Source organism: Notamacropus eugenii, chromosome 1 (assembly GCF_028372415.1).
Source record: "Notamacropus eugenii isolate mMacEug1 chromosome 1, mMacEug1.pri_v2, whole genome shotgun sequence".
NCBI classification, from domain to species: domain Eukaryota; kingdom Metazoa; phylum Chordata; class Mammalia; order Diprotodontia; family Macropodidae; genus Notamacropus; species Notamacropus eugenii.
In genome coordinates, this window is record NC_092872.1 from 427,714,592 (window position 1) to 427,726,297 (window position 11,706).

Genomic DNA, 11,706 nt, shown 5'->3' on the forward strand with positions numbered 1-11,706 from the left:
TGTTGGTGGGCTAAAAGACATTTGGTATCATTCACCTCCAACAGTAAAAGAGAAAAGAATTACTCTGAATCTACTCTTAGGGGAAGGTGTGTCATGCACATACCATTTCCACCCCCTTTTACTAAGTGTCTGGATTTTTGAGCATGGTTTATTTGTTTGATGGATATAGTCTAGTTGTGTATTTTTATCTGGGCTACTTGGAAACCATGAGAGAAATTCATAGGCTCATAGATTTAGAATTAGAAAAGACCTCAGAGATCTTTACACATGAGAAAGCTGACACTCAGAAAGGTGAAAAGTCTTGACCAAAGTCACAGGTAATAAGTAGCAGAAATGGACTTCATATCCAGCAATTCAAAAGAGGGAATGATCATCGAGAGCTGAGACAACTGGGGAAGCTTTCAGACTCAAAGTTTGACTTGAAACTGATCTTAATTGTAAAGAAACACTGAAATAAACTGAAAGGAAGAAGGAATCTCAGGCAAGAGAATGGCATGAGCAAAAACCAGGATTACATAAAGTATATCCATAGAGCAATAAGTAGAGAGCCTAGTTTATTTAGAATGAAGATTTTCAATAGAAGAATGGTAAGAGATAAGATTGATGAAGTAGGTAGTGGTAAGCTTGCAGAAGGATTTAAATGTTAGGTTAAGGAGTTTGTGTTTTGCCCTGTGAGTAGTAAGGAGCCATTACAGGATTTTCAACAAAAAGGAATTTTAAGGTGGACTATAAAGACTGATATGGCAGAAGTAGGTAGAATGAACTGGAGATGGAGTGAGCTGAAATAGAAATCAATTAGCACTATCATAATAATCCAGATGTGAGGCATTCAGAACCTGGCTGAGATGGTGGCTAACTGTAATATCTATACCATGGTGTCAAAGAAGTAAACTGTTTGAAAGCCCGGTCAGTCATACCCATCCTCTCCAACAGCTCCTGACAACTAAAGGGGAAAAAAAACTTAAAATACAAAGGAAATAATAATTATTTTTAATGTTAGTAATTTGTACATATAAAGTAGCTAACTGATGTTCATTGTATACATATTTTTAGGTATACTGTTAAAAGTGAAAATTATCTATAAAAGTTTTTACTGGTTCTGGGTCTGACAGACTGACTAAATTTGAATAAGGAAAACCTTTGTTAATACATTCAGAGAGATTTTGGGAATAGCTCAATATACATGTGTGTGTGTTTGTGCGTGTATATATATATATATATATATATATATATATATATATATATATATGTATATATTTATACACACACATATACAAATAAAAAACTTTAGTTACATATGATATCTTTAGACTTTCTCCCTCCATAGGGAAATTTACATATCTTTATCATTTGTAATAATGGCAGAAAGTATTGGCACAGAAAATTTTTAAAATTTGAACACATTCTTTTAAGTGTCTGGGAAAAAAAGTATGGAATTCCTCCAACAGTTAAGACATTGTAATAAGAAAACACCTAGGCCTAGGGAAGGGCTCTATTCTTCAGTGTTGGGGAAAAAAACATGCTTCCCTCCCTCTACCACCAAATTACATACTTCCTTCTAACTCCCTCGCCTCTACAAAATTCAATGTTATTGGTAACAGAGGTTAAATAGAAGATTTTAATAAGGTTTATTTTTTCTCCTATACCAGAGTCAGGGACAATAAGTATGTATGAATCTAACAATGTAACTAGGGTAACTAGGCCACAAGGGAAGGCATGGGATCAAAAATAAGTTAGAATGACCCTGTTGATACTCAATAATTGATTAATAATCCCCTGGATAACCTCCTAATGGATAAATGGAATTATATAGCACTTTTTCCAAATCTGAACTGTTCTCTTTTCTTGATGTCTTATTCTTCTATTATTTATGTCGTAGTCTTCTATTATTCCATGTGTTCAGTCATTTACTCAACAAGCTTTAATACACTGCCAACAAGGTACAAAGCACTGCGCTAGAAGAGATACAAAGACCTATGCAGGAGAGGTTCCTTGTTCTGATAGTGGCTTACAGGAAGCGGGATAAGAGATACAAAATAACTATAATACAATATAGATGAAAGAAGGAACAATCATGCATAATTTGGGTGCCGTGGAATCAGGAAAGGCTTCATGGAAAGGTGATATTTGAATTGAGTGATGAAGAACAAGTAGGACTTCGACAGAGATGAGAGTTTTCAGACCTAGAAAATAGCATGATCAGAAGTACAAAAGTGGGAAAATGTCTGTAGAAGATAATACATGGTAAGGATAAGGTTGGTAAGACACGTGGCTCAGGGTCAGATGGCCTGGCTTTATATCCTACCTCTGGCACATGCCAGTGGTGTGGCCCTAGACAGACCATTTAACCCACCTCTCTGTGACCCAAGTAACTCTCTAAGATTATTCATTGCAAAGCAAGTACCAGCCTGCAATGGTAGTGGGAGCTGTACACCAGAAGCTCCCTAAACCAACTATGACCAAACCAAAAAAACAAAAGTTCAAGTAACAACAGATTATGGAAGGTCTTAAATACTAGGCTCAGGGGTTTGGGTTTTATTTAGGAGGCAATAAGGAGTCTCTCCCTTCTCCAATTCATCCTCCACACTGAGGCATCTGAGAATCATCTGAGGCAAAAGTTTGACTATATTACATCATCTCTACAACAAAGTACGAAACTCCTTAAGTCTTGCTTGTAAAGCCATCTATAACTTACCTTTCCAGCCTTATTCCATGCTACACCTCCTCACGTAAGCAATACAGTCAAGCCTTAATGGTTAGTCAGTTCTCAAACTCAACCCCCTCATCTTCACCTCTTTACATTCACAAAGGCCACTCCTTTCCCCTCCTAGAATATACTATCCCACATCCAGAATCCTTTGCTTCCTTCAAATTAACTCACCTTTGCTCTGCCCTCTCAAGCCTGAGCTCATCAATGCCCTACTCCCTTCACAGCTGTTAGTATTCTTTTGCTCCTCAAATTATCTTTGTATTTGTGGACATGTATCTTTCAATAGGCCATAAACTACTTGAGAGCAGAGATGGTTTCTTTTTTGTCTTTTTATCTCAGATACCTAGCATATAGTAACTGCTTAATAAATGTTGAATTGAATCCAAGGCTTTTGAGCAGGAGTGATATTAAATTTAAGTATAAGAAAATATAGTCCAGCAACTCTATGAAGTATGGATTGGAAGGAAAAGAGCTAAGCTACTGCAATAGCCCAGGCAGGCAAAAATCTGGACCTGGTGGTAGAGGGAATAGAGAAAGAATAAATTCAAGAGAGATTTCTGAAGTGGAGTTGACAATTGCTTAGATATGGAAAAAAAAGGAAAAGTCAAAGATTTCAAACATGATTACATGAATGACTAACAGAATCCAAAGGTATTTATCAGGCTTTGGAAAAGGGTAGTAAGTGTAATTTTGGATATGTTTGGTTTGAGTTACCAATAAGATAGCTGGAAATGTCTAGTTGGCAGTTGGAAATGTGGGTTTGGGACTCAGAATAGAAATAAAAGTCACATATACAGATTTGTGAATTGTCCATTCAAGAGGCAGCATGGAGTAATGGACAGAGTGCTGAATTTGGAGTCAGGAAGATCTGAGTTCAAATCCTGACTCTAATACATACTAGCTGCATTACCCTGGGAAAATCACTTAACCTCTCTGGGTCTCATTTTCCTCATATATAAAATTAGATGGTTGGATTAGATAGTCTATATGGTACTTTCCCGGTAAAAACCTATGATCCCCTGATACTAAGTAGATGCAACAGTTGATACTATGTGAGTAGATGACATTGCTGAGGCAGAGACTTTAGAGACATAAGAAAAGAGGTCTGAGGTCAGAACCTTGGGGAATACTTATCTGAAAAGTAGGGAAGAGGAACCAACAAAAAATCAAGGAGCCACTAGGAAAAGAGTGTGTGATGTCATGGTAGCCAAGAGAAGATTATCAAAGAGAAACAATAGTGTCAAATCTTGCACAGAAGTAAAAGAAAATGAAGATACAGAAAGCCATTAGTTTTAGAAAATGGGAGGTTACCAATAATCTTTGAGAGCTCTTTCAACAGAAAGATGAAGATAAATGATTGCAAGAAATCGAAGAGTAGGTTGTGAGAAAATCCAGCAGCTATAGACTATGTTTTTTCAAGTAGTTAGCAGGGAAGAGGAGGAAAGAGATAGTATGATAGAGATCAAGGGGTTAAAAGAAGTTTGGTCAAAGGATTGGTAAGACTTGAACATATTCATAGTTAAATGAGAAGGCACCAAGGAAGGGAAAAGTTGACGATACATGAAAGAAAGGGAATGAATGATTAAGCAAAGTCCTGGAAAAGGCAGGAAGAAATGGGATCAAAGCTGAAGTTCATTAAACCTAAGGCTAAGACAATCTTAGGCCACAGGGTTGTGGGCAAAGTGAGGTCAGGAATTTGAGGACAGTAGAAGATGTGAACACTGGCAAAAGAGTACAAAACATCTAGATTTGGGAGCAGAAACAAAGTTAGCATGTCTTGATTGGAACCGGGTAGTTTAAAGAAAATAAAAATTCAATTGTAAGATTAACACTTTTTTTCAAAATGAAGAATCTAAAGGAAAATGTTTTACCTCAGTTTGGCTGAACGTAGTATTCTGGTCAGTGATACACAATTTCCTTCCATGATGCCCTTTCCAACTGTAGGAATAACGCTTTTACGGCAAGCAACATATAATGCACATGCCAACCAATGTACAACTTCTCCCTGTCAAGCAAGAGGCAAACAGTAACAGAGATATTTTTGCAGCTATGCTATTTTCAAAGGCACCATTCTATTGTTTTACAAAAATTAAACATCTCAACCCACACAAATATCAGCATTTCTATATATTACCAACAAAACACAGTAGGAAGAGACAGAATGAGAAAGTCCATTTAAAATAACATAAAATACTTGGGAGTCTACAAGACAAACATAGTAATTCTATGAACACAATTACAACACACTTCACACAAATAAAGACGGATCTAAACAACTAGAAGAATATTAATTCTCTTGGGTACTCAAGTCAATATAATAAAAATGGCATTGCTACCTAAATTATTCAGTGACATACCAAACTACCAAAGAATTCATTTTTAGATCTAGAAAAAATAATACAAAATTAATCTGGAAGAACAAGAGATCAAAAATATCAAGGGAATCAACAAGAAAAAGTGAAGGAAGGAGGCCCAGCAGAACCAGATTTCAAACTATGTAAGCAGTAATTTTCGAAACAATCTGGTACTGGAAAAGAAGTAGAGAGGTTGATCAAAGAATGGATTAAGTATACAATACACAACAATAAATAACCATGGTAATCTAATGTTTGATAAAATCAAAGATCCAAGCTTTTGGGGGCAATAACTCACCATTTGTCAAAGACTGCTGGGAAAAAGGGAAAGCAGTTTGGCACAGACTGATATCTCCCACCATATACCAAGATAAGCTCAAAATGAATACATGATGTATGTATAGGCATATATACACACGTTTGTGTATGTATGTGTGTATATACATATATAGTCATCATAAGCAAATTAGGGGAGCATGGAAAATTGTACCTGCCAAATATATGAATATGGTAAGAGTTTATAATCAAACCAGACATAAAGAGGATCATAGGAAAGTAAAATGGATATTGTGATTACATGAAATTAAAAAGGTTTTGTACAAACAAAACCAATGCAGCCAAAATTTTAATGAATTTACTCAAATACAAGTTGCAGATTGCAAGTAGTTTGCCTCTCTTAAGTTGTGAAAATAAAATTTAAATAAAAAAATAAGAAAAAACCAACAACAAAAGTATATCCCCTTAATGATACCTTTACCTAGAAAATCTAGTGATGACAGGCTGGGTATAGGCTCTGGGTAACCTTTTTCTCCCCACCTTCCTCCTTTCCCCAATACACACTCTGGGAAAAATAAGACAAATGAAGATACAGATGAGAACTAGAAAAGCCATGAACCACAAGGAAAACATTCCCTCAGTCTTTTCTGTTTGGCAGAGGAATTATTTTGATGGGTTCAGGGAAAAGGTGGGAGGAGTTCATGTTGCTCATAGAACCACTGAGTGGGTAATAAGATATCTGAGTCACTTGGTTTCTGATGACTTTGAAGTAGGCAATTAATACCATTTATTGACTGACTGATTAAAGAACATGGAAACATAACTCTCCAAGACATAACATAGCCATGTACTTTTAAGAAGCATTCATCTAAAGATATATTATTATTGTTCCCCATATATACCAAACAACAACACAATCTCAGATTTTCACAACTGCCCTACTGGTACCACCAGCCATGCACATCCTCCCCAAACTGTGCATAATATACAGACATAAGGGTAGGTGGATTGCTGAAAAGAACACAGCATGGGTGCCTGAACAGCTAAGTAGCACAATAGATAGAGTCCTGGACCTGAGCTCAAATCCTGCCTGAGATACTTACTAGCTGTGTGACTCTGGGTGGATCACTTAACCTCTATTTGCCTCAGTTTCTCCATATGTAAAATGGGGATAAAATGGCACCTACCTCACAGGGTTGTTATGAGGATCAAATGAGATATTTGTAAAAGCACTTAACATAGTGCCTGGCACACAGGCACTTAATAAATCTTTGTTCCCTAGCTACATATGGGAGAGGGTAGAAGCTGGCTGGGATAGTTTAAGGGTACAAAAAATGGAAAATGGTCTATAAAAATGATACCACCATGTTGTATAAAGTAATTCCCTGAATGTTTGATGCTTCTTTCAGAACATAGGGCTTGGATTCCTTTCCAACCCAAGCATTTACTCAACTCCTCTACAGAAAACTGTTAGACACTCTGAATTCAGAGTACTTAGTTCCCAGAGAAATTATTTCTGACATCCTTTCCTTCAGAATTAAGAGAAGAGTGAAAAGCTTACATCTCCCTTAAATTCTTGGCTAGAGCTTAGAGCACCAATTGGGCCTCTACACATAATAGCAATGGGTAGAGGTTACACCAGGAAATCATCCAATAACTGTCTAGTTAGCCCTGTCCTCTAAGCTAAAGAGAGAACATTGAAACGGGACATTCTCTGTATGATATCTTGCATATGTTCATCTGTATTGACTTTGCATGTTTTTTTTTCCTGAATTAAATGTACAGTCCTGAAACATATTATCTATTTATGTACATAAAATTTCTCTGGGTTTCAAATTTTTTAAATTTGGTCTTTGATCAGTCAGCAAATATATGACTGAACAGGAATAGCATGTACAGTATCACATACAAGCAAGCACTCAATAAAGGAAGACCACAGGACTTAAAGTCCACAACAAACTGAAACACAGTTTCCAATAACTCACTCTTGCTTTTTACAAAGACGGTGTTCACTAGTCCGCCCCTAAAAGTATTTCATAAAATCACAGAAACTCAGAGCTGAAAGAAACCTCAGGTCATTTGGTCAAACCTCTCCTTTTACAGTGTGATGTGGTAACCAAGAATACTAATGCCATAAGTTATAAACATAGTGCTCTGAGGGAGGGAGGTAAGAATGAATTCCACGGTATTCTACTCTGGTCCCGTTGCTTCTGGAGAACTGAGGATTACAGCCTTGGAAAAAAGAGCCTCCTGGCAGAGTGGATGGAGCGCTAGGCTTAAGAGCCAGGAAGACCTAGGTTCGAATCCCACCGCTGACACTCACTAGCTGAAACTTGAGATCAACTGATTCGAAAGCATACTACTACTACTAATATTAAGCACCTACAGTTTGCCCGGCAATGTGCTAAGTGATGAGGACATAAAGAAAAACAAAACCCAGCTCTCCCCCCCACCCCGCCTCTCTCCCCCTCCCACACCCGTCTCAAGGAGTTGGGGGGGCAGGGGAAAGACAACCTGCTAACAACTGTGTACAAATAGGACAGATACAGGATAAACTAGGGTGGTCTCAGAGGAAAGCCTAGGAAAGCTTTCTTGCAGCAGGTGGGACTTTAGCCGAGTTTAGAAGGAAGCGGGGTGAGGGGCTCCGAGTGGGGAGGTGGGGGGTCCAGGGCAAGGAGGAGCCAGGAGGAGGGCAAAGTCACTCTGGAAGGGCTGACAGCACAATAAAGGTTTGGGAGAAAAGCGGGCGGGGCTGGGCGGGCCCAGAAGCCCGGACTGCAGCATTTAAAGGGCTGTCAGTCGGAGGCGGGAGGGGGAGACGTTGCCCCTCTGCCCCCCTCCCTCCGCCCGGGCAGATCCGGAGCCCCAGGGCGGTGACAGCGGTGGACTTCGACTCTCCAGCCCGAGTGGTTCCAGCGGGGCCAGGAGCAGCGAGCGGGGGCCCGCGGGCCCGGGAGGGGTGGGGGCGGGGGGCGCAGGCGCCTCCTCCCCGGCCTCGCGCCCTGGCTCTCACCTCCAGACTGTAGGTGCTGCGGATGGCCATGAAGTCGCCCAGGGCTTCGGCCGCGCTGCCCTCGTCTAGGTTCAGCTCCTGACACAGGGCCTGCAGCGCCTCCCGGGCGGCCCCAGCCCCGGCCGCCCCCAGGCTGCGCAGCTCGTCCTGAAACATCCCGCCCGTGGCCCCGGGCTTCGGCGGCCGGCGCTCGGCGCCTACGCCGCCCGCGTCCGCCTCACACTCCCGGTGGCCACGGCTCCCCCACAATCCCCCGCGCCAAAGCGCGCGAAAACTCTGTCCCGGAAAGGGGCGGGGCCTTGCGGAGCTGCGTGACAGCCCCGCCCTTCGAGTCCCTTCTCTCGGGGGCCGGCTCACCTCCCGGACCCCTCCTGCCTCCGTCCGAACACTGCTGGGAAGAGGGTTTCGGCCTGGGAGGTAGCCGCTGGTCTGTCCAAAAAGTTCAAACTGAGCTTCTGCTCCAGGGCCTGTCGGGAATTGTAGTCCGCATCCTGTCGTGGCGGACGGGAGGGGGAGGAGGACCGGCATGTCCGGGCTGCTGGAGCCCCCTGAACCGGACCTCGTGGGCTGAGTTTCTCCCACCCGCCTGGGCCCCCCCTGCCGAGATCCTTCTCCAGGGGTGCTAACGATAGCTCCAGAGCCCATTGTGGGCGCTTACGTCGAGGACGGCAAACGGGTTTGGTTGAGTTGAGAAAGTGATGGAGAACATACGAATAACGTAGATTAAACTAAAAGTGTGTAGGGAGCCCCCTCGCCCTCCCAGCGCATCAGCCCGTCCTCCAGGCCTTCCAGGCAGCTTCATCCGTGCGCCCCGGGGCGACGATGCCTCGGCCGGGACGCTGATCCTCTTGTGTGTCACGGACCCCCTTCTCAGAACGGGAAAATAATGCGAATTTCAGGTGAAGAACTGCAGTCCTCCACTGTCTTCGTCCGAGGATGGGAGACAAGGGAAAATGAAGCACAGGAGGACGTTGGAAGCCCGGGGGTGGGGAGGGGTTTGCTTTGTTTTTGTTTTGTTACCTGAGCAGGAGTTCGCTCTGCGGGGTCCACCCCCACCTCTGACCTCCAAGTGGAGCCTGCCAGGCGCAGAGACCTCGCCATCTCCCAGAGGGGACCGTTCGAGAGTTGGAAGCCCTAAATGAACACTCTTTACTGAACCAAAATCCGCCCTCCAGCTTCTTTAGGTCGGTCCAGATTTCATTTTCTTTGTTAAAAACAAAAACAAAACAACACTGATGAAACTCCTCGTTTTAAATTTTCAAACTTTACATTCTATTCTATATAATCATTATTCTTATTTTGAAATCCAAAGGATCTGCAGCCAATGACGAGTCGCTGAATAATAGGTAGCATTTACATATCGCTTTTTAAGGTTTGCAAAACCTTATCTCATTTTATAGGTATATGTGGATATTATGTGTGTATATACATAAATATATGTAACGGTGTGGCACCTATCTGTATGTTAACTCATTTGAGTTAGGTGCTATTATCATTCCCATGGTATGGAGTCAGTTAACTAGCATTTATTAAGCACCTCCTTTGTTCTGGGCACTGCTAAGCACTGAGGACACGAAGAAAGACATAGTAGTACCTGGTCTCAAGAAGTTCACCTGGGGAGGGGAGCAGAAAACACAACAGCCATGTATGAATATAATATATGCAGGGTAAATTGATGATCTCAAAGAGAAGGTCCTAAGATTAAGGAGGATTAGGGAAAAATTCTTGAAAAAGGTGGGATTTTAACTGAGACCAGAAAGAAACTCGGGAAGCCGAGAGGCAAAACTAAAAGAGGAAGGAGAGCATTTCAGGAATGGGAGACAGGCAGTTAAAATGCTCAGGAGTCATAGAGTATGTATGGGGGGATAAGGTGTAAGAGGACTGGACAGGCAGGAAGAGGTGGGGTTTTGGAGGCCTTTCACAAGCAAATGAAGAAAATGAGAACAAGAGAGGTTAAGTGACTTGCCCACAGTCACTCAGCTAGTATCTGAAGCAGGCTTCAAGTTCAGATCAATCCAAGTCCAGTGCTCCAAGACCACTTGGCTACCTCCAAATCAAGAACCATAAGATTTAGGGACCAACTCCTTCAATTTACAGATGAGAACTGAGGCCTCAAACTCAGAACTGAGGACATCAAAAAGTTTGTAAGCCATAGAGTTAGGATGTGAAAACAGGACCTCTGATTCCAGGTCAGATCTTTCCCCTTATCTCAGACTTTATCTTAAAGGAGTTGTTTAAAATGAGACAGCGATGCTTTAAAGGCTGATTATTTTTACCCACGATATAGTGAAGGTGGACCCAGGAAAAATCACGTAGAAGGTGAAGAGGAAATATTTGACCAACTCTTAGCAGCTACTTTCAAATCACTGTCCCTAATTGAAAAGCAATTTGATCTTCCCTGCTCCATAGCATGCAGCTAGTGGTAAAGTGGATAGAGCACGGGCTTAGAATCGGGAAGATGCATCCTTATAAGTTCATGTCTGGTCTCAAACACTAGCTGGGTGACCCTGGGCAAGTTACTTAAGATCATTTACCTCAGGTTTCCTCATCTGTAAAATGAGCCAGAGAAGGAAATGGCAAACCACTCCCATATCTTTACCAAGAAAACCCCTTATGGGGGTTAAACTTATGAGAGTTAAACACCATTGAAACAACTCAACAAAGACAACACTCTATGGCAGAGAATAAAAAAGAAAAGGAACTGAAAAACAAAAGAAAATCAAAGGATGCACTGCTAGACCTGTCAACTAGAAGGATCATGGTATCCATTTAAGAAGAGACTAATTGGAGTAGGGAAATTCTTTGCAATTTTCATGTAGGTATCTCTCATGTTTTCATTTCATCTAGACTGCAACTACAAGATAATGTGGTTCATAAAAATGAACCAATTACAAAGGAAGCATTCCAACCAAAGATCCCAAACGTAACAGGAAATTTGAGTTTGTTTGTAGCATGGACTAGGTAAAGTATAGGGAGGAGTATGAAATAAAAATGAAGAGGTTTAGTGGTGCCAGATTGCTGACAGTACCTGACTAGGGATGAGTCAATAATAGTATGCTTACTCAATGAAATAGCTCCATTTTTCTTATATGTTGTCTTATATGTTACCTTTGACTTTCATTCACCCCCTGCCCTTTGTTATTATCAGTCTGATTCCTTTGCTATCTCTAAAGTTCATCTACTCCATTGATCTCTGCTTGTGACCATCACACAAGATGAAGAACTGGATGGATATATGCTCTATGGTTTCTCCTACTTCTTGCTGGTCACTGGTCTAGGAAAAAAAGGCCCTCCAGCAGTCTAGAGCTAAGCTATTCAGCCTTGGAATGAATACTGTGTAGAGCTGAGCTGAA

At 41.4% G+C, this 11,706-nt stretch overlaps 1 protein-coding gene across 2 annotated transcripts in view; it reads right to left on the reverse strand.

Moving 5' to 3' along the window:
* Nucleotides 1–11,064, reverse strand: part of RBL1 (RB transcriptional corepressor like 1) — a 66,888-nt gene extending 55,824 nt beyond the window's left edge. For both annotated transcript variants that reach the window (XM_072631505.1, XM_072631504.1), the window contains exons 1-2: nt 8,354–11,064; nt 4,582–4,715 (exon numbers count right to left, since the gene is read on the reverse strand). In XM_072631505.1, coding sequence (XP_072487606.1) covers nt 4,582–4,715; nt 8,354–8,998 — 779 coding nt within the window. In that variant the 5' untranslated portion in view covers nt 8,999–11,064. The remainder of the gene's footprint in view (nt 1–4,581; nt 4,716–8,353) is intronic.
* Between the last annotated feature and the right edge of the window lie 642 nt (nt 11,065–11,706).